The sequence below is a fragment of the Tamandua tetradactyla genome, chromosome 12 (genome assembly GCF_023851605.1).
Source record: "Tamandua tetradactyla isolate mTamTet1 chromosome 12, mTamTet1.pri, whole genome shotgun sequence".
Lineage (NCBI taxonomy): Eukaryota > Metazoa > Chordata > Mammalia > Pilosa > Myrmecophagidae > Tamandua > Tamandua tetradactyla.
The window spans coordinates 22877954-22891714 of record NC_135338.1 but is presented as its reverse complement, the minus strand read 5'-3'; the positions used below and the strand labels follow the sequence as shown (position 1 = coordinate 22891714).

Sequence of the window (13761 nt, the reverse complement as noted above, 5' to 3'; positions counted from 1 at the left end):
ATTTGGCTCCCAAACCCATCTTTTCAGCTTATTTTCCATTTCTCCTTTTCACACAACCTAAAACTCCTGACAACGTGAACTACGCCATTTCTCATTTGGATTGCTGTACTTCTCTTTCCTAGACATGGGCATCTGCCTATATTCTCCAGCTAGAACACTCTTCTCCTCATCTTTAAGTGTCTAAATCCTATCTAACTAACCTATTCAGCTCAGTTCAAGCAATCCTCCCCTACAAAATCATCCTTGATATCTTCTTCCTCAAAACTACAAATAAGTGCTTCATCTATATCTCTCATATAAAATGTGGTACTCTATTTTGTATTGTAGCTTTCTGTGTATAAGAAATAGCCTTCTTTAAGGCAGGGCCCTGTTTTAGCCATCTCTGTATTCTGTGCATAGCATAACATATCATCTTTCCAAATCAATACATGAAATGAGTAAATACTCTTAAAAACAATGGTTAGGAAAATAAAAAACCAACAGTAACTCTTACTTTTGGTTTTATGATGATTTCTCTTCCTTTTTCACTTGTTTATTTTTATTAACCTAACCTTCGTACCTGAAGATATGTTATTCTCCGCTGCACCAACTCTGTCAGATCTTTGGCTTCTTTTTCCCGCCAATCACCTGCTCCATCTGTTTGACTGAGGTAGTATAGATCTGTCATTATAGACCTGTAAAATAAACATTGGACATGTAACTTTTTTGCACTGCATTATAGGAATAGACAAAGTTATAAGAAGACTTTGTGAGAAAAGAGTCAAATTCTTGTGACTGATGCTTACACTGATGCTGGTACTCATCTTTTATTTTCCATTGAGGCTGCAAAATTTAATAATTGATTTCCACCATCCAAGACCTTTTCCTACAGTAATGTTTTTCTCTTGAAAAAAAGCATACATGTTTTATTTCAGCTGTCTAAAGCATACATGTTAAAAAGTAACATGTTGGGCGGGCCGCGGTGGCTCAGCGGGCAAAGTGCTTGCCTGCTATGCCGGAGGACCTCGGTTCGATTCCCGGCCCCAGCCCATGTAACGAAAACGGAGAAACAAAATACAATAAAACAAGAAAATGTTTAAAAGATGTTTCCCTTTCTTCCTCTCTTCCTTCCTTCTATCCTTCCTTCCTTCTCTCTGTCTTTCCTTTAAAAAAAAAAAAAAAAAAAAAAAAAAGTAACATGTTTTATTCATGTTTTATTTCTAACACCCCTTACCCAATCTGTTAGCAAATTTATAGCCAATTTCTGACATGTACCACCATCAGCACTGCTACCAAAGGAATTTCCAGCTGAAATAAAAGCCAGCTGCACTTATTTCAAAATACCAGCAAAACAGTATAGAGATAGGTAGATTAACATAAGAGAGGGAAAAAAGTTGATGCCAGTTTTGTATAGTGCCTCTTTGTTTGTTCAGTTGTCACTTCATACCACTACTCAATTTTTTTCTTTATTAATACTCTGAGTGGCTGGAAAGTGATCAGAGGAAAATTTTGAAACAAATCTTTAAGCAACTATCTAAATCAAGAGTCAGCAAAATATTTCTGCAAAGGGCCAGGTAGTAAATATTTAAAAATATTTTAGGCTTTCCGGGTCTCTGTTGCCTTTATAGCAGAAAAGAATATGGTTGTGGCTGTATTTCAATAAAACTTTATTTTTAAAAATATAGGGCAAGCCAGATTTGGCCAATGTGCCATATAATTTGTTGATCCATAGTCTAATCTAATAAACTGATTTCTAAGACACTCAATCCCTCTGTGTTGCATCAGTAATTGCATGATAACATGCTGAGTTTCCTGCAGAGTAAAGTAAAATCCCCAATAAACTAGGAAGAGAAACTTTAGGGCTTGTACAGATGGTTTCATTTATTTTACATTAAATATATGCTGACTTATATTTACTGGTTAAGTGAAAAACAAAACTCCTCTCTTTTTCTAACACCCCTTACCCAATCTGTTAGCAAATTTATAGCCAATTTCTGACATGTACCACCATCAGCACTGCTACCAAAGGAATTTCCATCTTCTCATTGGATTATTGTAATATTCCTGATAGCTCAAATAGCTCTCTCTGCTTCCAAACTTGCGTATCTCTACAGTCTGCTGTCAACATAGCAGCCAGATCCTGTTAAAAACATCAGTGAAATCATGATACTCCTCTGTTCTTAACATTGAATTGGCTTTTTAGCTCACTCATAGTCAAAGTCAGAGTTTTTACTTTGACCTATAAGGACCCACCCAATATGGTCCCCCATCACCTCTTTGATCTCATTTGTTACTATTGTCCTACTTGCTTTCTCTCTACTTCAGCCACGCAAGTCTCACTGCTAACTTGAACATGTCAGGCATGTTCCTACTTGGGGGATTTTACATTTGTTCTTCCCTCCCCTGGAATGCTCATTTCCCAGATATCCACATGGCTCACTCAAATGTCCTTCATATCTTTGCACAAATGTCACTTTTTCCATGAGGTTTTCCTGGACCACCCCACGTAATAATCCAACACTCTCTGTGTCCCCCTACCATCCTTTGGGCTTTCCCTCTCCTTCCCTTCTTTATTTTTCTTTGAGCTATTATTACCCTCTAAAACACATCATATATTTCTTTATTTTGCTTATTGTCTCTCTCTCCTTCTACTAGAATTTCAGCTCCATGAAAGTAGGTTTGTTGCTGTTTTTAAACTGCTTTTGTGTCAGCACTTGGAACAGTGCTAGTCACACAGAAAATGCTCAATAAATGTCTTTCATAGATAAGTGAGCAAAAGAGTAACAAAGAAAAATTTTCAAGAGTTTTAGGTAAAGGCAAAATGATAATTTTTACCTTTCACAAAGCCAAATTGGTGACAGAGAGAGGTTTGGAGAATATTCACCAACTAGTTAGAGCCCCAGCTCCAATCTTTCTCTACACTTTGCATTAACTCTTCCTCTATCGAGGCAGGTTTACAAGTGTGAATTAGTTGCTCATAAAAATTATAAAGTAGAAAATTATTTCTATTTGTCAGAAAAGTATAAATGAAAGATATACATTCGCTTCTAAAAACTACCTTTAACAATATTCTAAAAACACAAAGCATTAGCCAGGAGTTCAGAAAGTACTTTGAGAAAAGTGATCTGCAATTTTAAAAATTAATAGGTAGAGGGCGGGCCACGGTGGCTCAGCAGGTAAGAGTGCTTGCCTGCCATACCCGAGGACCCGGGTTCGCTTCCCGGTGCCTGCCCATGTAAAAAAAAAAAAAATAATAATAGGTAGAAAGCTCTTAATAAGGGCCAGACACCTGGTCTAGATATTCCACATTATTTCATTTAATCTTCTCAACCACCTTACAAATTAGATAAGGAGTGTAAGGCACTGATAGGTTAAATGATTTGCTCAAGGCCACAGAGCTAAGAAATGGCAGAGTAGTAATTCAAACCCAAGCAATCTAATTCTAAAGCCCACACTTCTAACTACTGTATTCTACCAAATATCAAGGAGGGGATTCCCAAGTACAAAAATGTGCATTCTGTTCAATGTAAATATTCAAATCACAAATTCTGAATCAGAGGAGAAAGAGCTTTGGGAGCCAGACAGAACCACTTCTCAATTTTCTCAAACATTTTAGATATTTCATCTTAAAATAAGTGTTATCATACCTTCCATACGTTTTTTAAAAGGATTAGTGATAATACATACAAAGTTGCAATATATGAGATAGATGCTATTTTTATGCTGTAGAGTTTCAGAGGGATATTTCAGAGCTTTTTATCACATATCTGAAAAGCACCTACTAATAATTCTACAACTAAGAGAAAGGAGGCACTGGGTGTGGTGGACAAATATGTGGAACTCAAGGCCAGCCTGAGAAATGATCCAATAGCCAGTTTACCATACTATCTGAAGAGGAAGATTAATTAGTGTGAAGGACACATTTAACAGATGATGAAACCAGCACTTAACCACTGTGATTTACCTAGGAGTACATGCCTCAGTTCTCTTTTGTTCTTGATTCTTAATTAGATATCAAACCATTTATAACAAAGCAAGAGCAGCCCACAGAAAAGATTAAAGTCTTATTTATTATTATAGAAAACCATTAAAACTATACACATGATTAACAGATAAAATATCTAATAACCCTTTTGAATGAAGAAAAAACTATTAATAATATACAAATAAAAATTAAAAACCATAGCCATAGTTTGGAATATTCAGCCTAAATTAAAATGGTAGAACAGCATCACTTTGGAATAACACAGTCATATGCGAAGGATTTTAGATATTTGTTTTGTATGTCAACACTATGCATGTACAAGGTACTTTGAGCTTGGCTATTTCTCTTTTCACCTTTTTAAAAGAGTGCAAGAGCCTAATATGTGATATTTTATCTATTTTTATGTTTATTATTCTCACCTAAGATTCAAAACATTTTATTTTAAAGCAGAAGAGATTTTCATTAGAAAAAGCAAACTTACAACTTACTACCTTCATAACAAATTCATCTGCAGTGTAACACTTGAAGGCTCAATTTTTGCCAACTTCTTTTTTTGGACAGGTTTTTTGTTTTGTTTTGTATTTTTCAGATTACAAAACAAAGGGCCCTGCAGACTATTATATAGCCTACAATATTCTTTCTATAGTTACAGGGGAAAAAGCCACCACCCATATGAAATTGTGCCTTGATCATGGAAAACAAGAAGGTTTTAAGCATAATGGTGATGTAAAGTTCACAGAGGTTTAAACTATTTTTTCCCATTCTCATCACACTTATTTTTCTTTTATTGTATAGTATAACATACATACAAAGCAAAGAAATAAAAAAGCAATAGTTTTCAAAGCACTCTTCAACAAGCAGTTACAGGACAGATCCCCGAGTTTGTCATGGGCTACTATTTGATCCTCTCATATTTTTTCTTCTAGCTATTCCAGAATATAGGAGATAATTTTCTATATTATATAATTTCATTATATCCAGATTTAGACATTCCTTTTTTCATATCCATCAAATAAGAGTGATCACAAAATTTTGTTGCAAGCCTCAGCTTTAAATAGCAGAAGTTTCTGGAGATATAGGAGAGTGGAATAAATAACTGGTCTATCAGCAAATGCCTAGTGAAGAAAAAACGAAATTCAACATGCTCTGATTGACTTCATATTAAATTAAAAAAATATATAATACATATATACGCATATACAGACACACACACACAAACAAATAGCACTGCATTTCACTGACAATCATAATAGTCTCAGCCAGGCAAAAATTGTATTAAGCCTAATTTGGGGAAGAAGACTATCAAAATATAAACACTGGCATGGTTTATGCTTTCATGTGATAGAAATCATCCATTCCTTTATTATTGGGAATGAAAGCTGATCTCTTTGTTTTTGTTTAATAATTTAGAAAACATGAAAGCAAATGTTTTTACCAACTTGTACCAATACTCAGTCTTGAGAATTATTCACATTTATCCCAGCTTCTCTATAATATGTAGAATACCACCAAGGTTATAACTAGAAGGTAGAACCCTAAAAAGTCTATGATTTTTTTTTTAATAATAATGCATCACATAATATAAATATGTCACTCTATCCCAACAGTCACCTAAAATTAAGCTTGTCTCTTGGCTTCCTCATAGGAGACTATGTAAGGAAGACAATTTCAGGAAACAACTTTAAACTCAAACTAGTACTTTGCTGCTTCAGTAATGTTTGGAAGTTATCATCCTGCAAAATTTATCATTTTTTGGCCAAAGACATGAGGATAATCACACTAGAAAGTTTCCATTGTGATCCATTACTGGGAAACATGGTGTCTCAAGACCATTCTACAGAAGTCCTGAGTTGTCAGTGACTCTACCCTGAAACTGATCTAACAAAAGAACCTTAAAACTATGGAGATATCAATAAATCTGGGAGGTGGATGGTGAATCTAAAGGCCTGATATGAAGCCAGGCCAAGGTCTGGGAAACACAACCCAGGCAAGGTACCAGCAAAAGACTGCTAGTCATTTGAGAAGAGTGCACAGTAGCCAAAGACAATGAGTAACAGAGAACAGAATCTATGATTCTAAGCACAAGCCAGGTATAAAAGTCTCCAAAGCCTGTATTTCAAAAACTGACCATAATTATGTTCTTTGTTCTTTCTGTTGATTTCCATGTTTTTCTATATTAACAGCCACAAAATTCTTTTTAAATGTTCTAGTCTCTATTATGCCAAGAGAAATCACAAGGAGGGGATTTTGTTTATACCTGATTCAAAATGTCAAAGAGAAAAGCTACCCTGAGAGCTGGCACAGAGCAGGTATAATTCAAGCAAGAAAATCCCAAAGTGAAGGAAGTAACATTTATTAAGGTAAATGTGACCAAGGGAGGCTATATCATAGAATCTAATCCATGGATAAATCTGGATTACAGGCAAGGAAAATTATTTGGTCTTACCCAAGGCTGATTTTACTTGGTTTGCTCCTGTAGCAGACCTAAGATGTGTTAAGGATAAAAAGATGACATCATCTCAGGGAGGATGGTCTAGGATACCATGTTTTGATAGTCCACAAAGATAGGGAAGAGTCCAGAAAGGCAACAACAAAAATAGTTTAAACTATCATTTAAGACATATGACCATATGCTATTTGGTGAGCACATCCACTAGACTTATGTCCAGGTTCCAGGCCTTAAAATGCTCCCTGTTCATCACTGTGACAATGTTCCCTCATTTGTGCCTGACCTGTAGGATCTAAGAGTTTTCTATTTTTTATGTCCATTTACTGGTATTCCTTATGTAGGTCTGACTACAGCCAACTAGAATCTACAATATGTCAAGTACTATATGAAAAGTGTTTTATATATTTTCCCTCATTTAATTATGACAACAATGCTGTGATATAGGAATTATATCCCTACATGTAGAAGAGAAAAATAAATCTCAGAAAGCTATATGTTTGCCAATTAAGATAAAATAAAAAAACGTCATGAATAAAAGTTATGCCATTTACTAGGGTAAGCTTACCTAATTTCACTAGGTAAAAGTAAGTTTATAGACTTCCGGAACATATGGCGACTTAGTAAGATGGGCGGGTCTTAGTTCCTCCTCCAGAACAGCTACTAAAGAAATAGAAATGGTACAGAACAGCTCCTGGAGCCACAACAGAGACCAAAAAGACAGCGTACCCCATTCTGGAAAGGCTGAACCGGTAGGGAGAATCCGCTGCGGTGAGATCACCGAGGGGCGTGTGCTTCCCTGGGCCGGGGCGGCTGGCAGCCGGAGTCCCTACCTCCCTCCTTCCCGGGCCGGCTGGGAGAATGGGACAGGCGGTCTCCTCAAGCCGCGGCAGCTGGTGCACCCCTCCACGCGCGGCCACCCGGACCGGCTGGGATAATTGGATCAGAGGTCACCGAAGCCGCGGAGACGGGCGACCGGGGTTCCTTCCACACACATGGCTTCCCGGTCCAGCTGGGAACGTTGGATAGGCACTCCCCCAAGCCGCGGCGGCTGGCGCCCCCCCGCAACGCTTGGCGTCCCGGGCCATCTGGGAGATTTGGACCGGCACTCCCCCAAGCCACGGAGGCCGGCGACCCTCCCCACGCGTGGATTCCTGGGCCGACTAGGAGATTTGGATCGGCACTTCCCCAAGCCGCGGCGGCCGGCGCCACCTCCCCCACACGCGGATTCGCGGGCCGGCTGGGAGATTCGGATCGGCACTCCCCCAAGCCGCTTCGGCTGGCGACCCTCCCCCACAGAGAGAGTTTCCAAAGTTAAAAGGGGCCACAGCATCTTTTACTGGTGGGACACACAGACAGACGAGCGCCATGAGCACCACCTACTGGGCAGTATAAGAAAAACAGAGGCCAGAGATTTCACAGAAAAATCTTTCAACCTGCTGGGTCCCACACCCAGAAAAATGTGATTAAATGCACAGATGCCAGGAGAAAATAACGGATCACGCTTGGAAAATTGAAGACATGGCCCAGTCAAAGGAACAAACCAATAGTTCAAATGAGATACAGGAGCTGAGACAACTAATGCTGAATATACGAACAGAAATGGAAAACCTCTTCAAAAACCAAATCAATAAATTGGGGGAGGACATGAAAAAGACATGGGCTGAACAAAGAGAAGAAATAGAAAATCTGAAAAAACAAATCACAGAACTTATGGGAGTGAAGGACAAAGTAGAAAAGATGGAAAAAACAATGGATACGTACAATAGTAGATTTAAAGAGACAGAAGCTAGAATTACTGAAATGGAGGATGGAACACCTGAATTCCAAAAAGAAACAGAAACTATAGGGAAAAGAATGGAAAACTTTGAACAGGGGATGAGGGAACTGAATGACAATATGAAGCGCACAAATATACATGTTGTGGGTGTCCCAGAAGGAGAAGAGAAGGGAAAAGGAGGAGAGAAACTAAAGGAAGAAATTATCACTGAAAATTTCCCAACTCTTATGAAAGACCTAAAATTACAGATCCAAGAAGTGCAGCACACCCCAAAGAGAATAGATCCAAATAGGCGTTCTCCAAGACACTTACTAGTTAGAATGTCAGAGGTCAAAGAGAAAGAGAGAATCTTGAAAGCAGCAAGAGAAAAACAATCCATCACATACAAGGGAAACCCAATAAGAGTATGTGTAGATTTCTCAGCAGAAACCATGGAAGCTAGAAGACAGTGGGATGATATATTTGAATTACTAAAAGAGAAAAACTGCCAACCAAGACTCCTATATCCAGAAAAATTGTCCTTCAAAAATGGGGGAGAAATTAAAACATTTTCAGACAAAAAGTCACTGAGAGAATTGGTGACCAAGAGACCAGCTCTGCAAGAAATACTAAAGGGAGCACTAGAGTCAGATACGAAAAGACAGAAGAGAGAGGTATGGAGAAGAGTGTAGAAAGAAGGAAAATCAGATATGATATATATAATACAAAAGGCAAAATGGTAGAGGAAAATATTATCCAAACAGTAATAACTCTAAATGTTAATGGACTGAATTCCCCAATCAAAAGACATAGACTGGCAGAATGGATTAAAAAACAGGATCCTTCTATATGCTGTCTACAGGAAACACATCTTAGACCCAAAGATAAACATAGGTTGAAAGTGAAAGGTTGGGGAAAGATATTTCATGCGAATAACAACCAGAAAAGAGCAGGAGTAGCTATACTAATATCCAACAAATTAGACTTCAAATGTAAAGCAGTTAAAAGAGACAAAGAAGGACACTATCTACTAAAAAAAGGAACTATTAAACAAGAAGACATAACAATCATAAATATTTATGCACTGAACCAGAATGCCCCAAAATACGTGAGGGATACACTGCAAACACTGAAAGGGGAAATAGACACATCGACCATAATAGTTAGAGAATTCAATTCACCACTCTCATCAATGGACAGAACATCTAGACAGAGGATCAATAAAGAAATAGAGAATTTGAATATTACTATAAATGAGCTAGACTTAACAGACATTTATAGGACATTACATCCCACAACAGCAGGATACACCTTTTTCTCAAGTGCTCATGGATCATTCTCAAAGACAGACCATATGCTGGGTCATAAAGCAAGTCTTAACAAATTTAAAAAGATTGAAATCATACAAAACACTTTCTCGGATCATAAAGGAATGAAGTTGGAAATCAATAATAGGCAAAGTGCCAGAAAATTCACAAATACGTGGTGGCTCAACAACACACTCTTAAACAACCAGTGGGTCAAGGAAGAAATTGCAAGAGAAATTAGTAAATATCTCGAGGCGAATGAAAACAAAAACACAACATATCAAAACCTATGGGACACAGCAAAGGCAGTGCTAAGAGGGAAATTTATTGCCCTAAATGCCTATATCAGAAAAGAAGAAAAGGCAAAAATTCGGGAATTAACTGTCTACTTGGAAGAACTAGAGAAAGAACAGCAAACTAATCCCAAAGCAAGGAAAAGGAAAGAAATAACAAAGATTAGAGCAGAAATAAATGAAATTGAAAACATGAAAACAATAGAGAAAATCAATAAGACCAGAAGTTGATTCTATGAGAAAATCAATAAGACTGATGGGCCCTTAGCAAGATTGACAAAAAGAAGAAGACAGAGGATGCAAATAAATAAGATCAGAAATGGAAGAGGAGACATAACCACTGACCTCACAGAAATAAAGGAGGTAATAACAGGATACTATGAACAACTTTACGCTAATAAATACAACAATTTAGATGAAATGGACAGGTTCCTGGAAAGGCATGAACAACCAACTTTGACTCAAGAAGAAATAGATGACCTCAACAAACCAATCACAAGTAAAGAAATTGAATCAGTCATTCAAAAGCTTCCTAAAAAGAAAAGTCCAGGACCAGAAGGCTTCACATGTGAATTCTACCAAACATTCCAGAAAGAATTACTACCAACTCTCCTCAAACTCTTCAAAAAAATCGAAGTGGAGGGAAAGCTACCTAATTCATTCTATGAAGCCAACATCACCCTCATACCAAAACCAGGCAAAGATATTACAAAAAAAAGAAAACTACAGACCAATCTCTCTAATGAATATAGATGCAAAAATCCTCAACAAAATTCTAGTAAATCGAATCCAGCAACACATTAAAACAATTATACATCATGACCAAGTAGGATTCATCCCAGGTATGCAAGGATGGCTCAACCTAAGAAAATCAATTAATGTAATACACCATATCAACAAATCAAAGCAGAAAAATCACATGATCATCTCAATTGATGCAGAGAAGGCATTTGGCAAGATTCAACATCCTTTCCTGTTGAAAACACTTCAAAAGATAGGAATACAAGGGAACTTCCTTAAAATGATAGAGGGAATACATGAAAAACCCACAGCTAATGTCATCCTCAATGGAGAAAAATTGAAAACTTTCCCCCTAAGATCAGGAACAAGAAAAGGATGTCCATTATCACCACTATTATTCAACATCGTGTTGGAGGTTCTAGCCAGAGCAATTAGACAAGAAAAAGAAATACAAGGCATCAAAATTGGAAAGGAAGAAGTAAAACTATCACTGTTTGCAGATGATATGATACTATACGTCAAAACCCGGAAAAATCCACAACAAAACTACTAGAGCTAATAAATGAGTACAGCAAAGTAGCAGGTTACAAGACCAACATTCAAAAATCTGTAGCATTTCTATACACAAGCAATGAACAAGCTGAGGGGGAAATCAAGAAACGGATTCCATTTACAATTGCAACTAAACGAATAAAATACCTAGGAATAAATTTAACTAAAGAGACAAAAAACCTATATAAAGAAAACTACAAAAAACTGTTAAAAGAAATCACAGAAGACCTAAATAGATGGAAGGGCATACCGTGTTCATGCATTGGAAGACTAAATATAGTTAAGATGTCAATCCTACCTAAATTGATTTACAGATTCAATGCAATACCAATCAAAATCCCAACAACTTATTTTTCAGAAATAGAAAAACCAATAAGCAAATTTATCTGGAAGGGCAGGGTGCCCCGAATCATTAAAAGTATCTTGAGGAAAAAAAACGAAGCTGGAGGTCTCACGCTGCCGGACTTTAAGGCATATTATGAAGCCACAGTGGTCAAAACAGCATGGTATTGGCATAAAGATAGATATATTGACCAATGGAATCAAATAGAGTGCTCAGATATAGACCCTCTCATCTATGGACGTTTGATCTTTGATAAGGCAATCAAGCCAACTCACTTGGGACAGAACAGTCTCTTCAATAAATGGTGCCTAGAGAACTGGATATCCATATGCAAAAGAATGAAAGAGGACCCGTATCTCACACCCTATACAAAAGTTAACTCAAAATGGATCAAAGATCTAAACATTAGGTCTAAGACCATAAAACAGTTAGAGGAAAATGTAGGGAGATATCTTATGAATCTTACTTACAATTGGAGGCGGTTTTATGGACCTTAAACCTAAAGCAAGAGCACTGAAGAAAGAAATAAATAAATGGGAGCTCCTCAAAATTAAACACTTTTGTGCATCAAAGAACTTCATCAAGAAAGTAGAAAGACAGCCTACACAATGGGAGACAATATTTGGAAACGACATATCAGATAAAGGTCTAGTATCCAGAATTTATAAAGAGATTGTTCAACTCAACAACAAAAAGGACAGCCAACCCAATTACAAAATGGGAAAAAGACTTGAACAGACACCTCTCAGAAGAGGAAATACAAATGGCCAAAAGGCACATGAAGAGATACTCAATGTCCCTGGCCATTAGAGAAATGCAAATCAAAACCACAATGAGATATCATCTCACACCCACCAGAATGGCCATTATCAACAAAACAGAAAATGACAAGTGCTGGAGAGGATGCGGAGAAAGAGGCACACTTATCCACTGTTGGTGGGAATGTCAAATGGTGCAACCACTGTGGAAGGCAGTTTGGTGGTTCCTCAAAAAACTGAATATAGAATTGCCGTACGACCCAGCAATACCATTGCTAGGTATCTACTCAAAGGACTGAAGGGCAAAGACACAAACGGACATTTGCACACCAATGTTTATAGCAGCATCATTTACAATTGCAAAGAGATGGAAACAGCCAAAATGTCCATCAACAGACGAGTGGCTAAACAAACTGTATTATATACATACGATGGAATATTATGCAGCTTTAAGACAGGATAAACTTATGAGGCATGTAATAACATGGATGGACCTAGAGAACATTATGCTGAGTGAGTCTAGCCAAAAACTAAAGGGCAAATACTGTATGGTCCCACTGATGTGAACCAACATTCGAGAATAAACTTGGAATATGTCATTGGTTACAGAGACCACCAGGAGTTAGAAACAGGGTAAGATAATGGGTAATTGGAGCTGAAGGGATACAGACTGTGCAACAGGACTAGATACAAAAACTCAAAAATGGACAGCACAATAATACCTAATTGTAATGTAATTATGTTAAAACACTGAATGAAGCTGCATCTGAGCTATAGTTTTTTTTTGTTTGTTTCTTTGTTTGTTTGTGTCTTTTTTTTCCTTTTTTATATGTATATATTTTTATTTTTTATTATTATTATTATTTTCTCTACATTAACATTCTATATCTTTTTCTGTTGTTTTGCTAGTTCTTTTCTTAAATCGATGCGAATGTACTAAGAAATGATGATCATACATCTATGTGATGATATTAAGAATTACTGATTGCATATGTAGAATGGAATGATTTCTAAATGTTGTGTTAATTTCTTTTTTTTAATTAATAAAAAAAATTTACTTTAAAAAAAGTAAGTTTATAAATAAGTTTATAAGTAAGTTTAAAAGTAAGTTTTATAAGTTAGTTTAACTTTACTTGTAAAATGAGGACTAATAATACTTACCTCATAAGATTACTGTGCTGATTAAATTAATATAATGAATGGAGAGCATTTATCACAGAGTCTGGCATGTAAGAAATCCTCAGTGATTATTTTTAATATAATTCTTGAGTTTGAAAACCACATTCAAGGAGATGTGAAGGGGATAGAAAAGAATCAGGGCCACTAGATGAGAGTACCTTTGCTGCATGGAGATTTTACTTCCAATATGCCCTTTATTTTAAGGGGAAATGTTCAGTTGCAGAAGATGAAGAATCACATGTGTGCCAGTTTAAAACTGCTGTATACCCCCAGAAAAGCCATGTTCTCTAAATCTCATTTAGTATTGCAGGGGGTACCTTTTGATTAAGTTGGTTTCATGAAGATGTGACACACTCAATTGTGGGTGGGACCTTTTGATTGTTCCATGGAGATGTGTCTTCGCCCATTCAAGGTGGGTG

General features: G+C 36.9%; 1 protein-coding gene across 7 annotated transcripts in view; it reads right to left on the bottom strand.

Moving 5' to 3' along the window:
- The window catches only part of FUT8 (fucosyltransferase 8), a 330921-nt gene that overhangs the window by 104153 nt on the left and 213007 nt on the right, over positions 1-13761 (bottom strand). For 6 of the 7 annotated variants that reach the window (XM_077122732.1, XM_077122728.1, XM_077122731.1 and 3 more), the window contains one exon: positions 560-674. In XM_077122732.1, coding sequence (XP_076978847.1) covers positions 560-674 — 115 coding nt within the window. Of the gene's footprint in view, positions 1-559; positions 675-1213; positions 1238-13761 lie in introns of those variants that run through there. The other variant, XM_077122734.1, reaches the window with a different exon arrangement.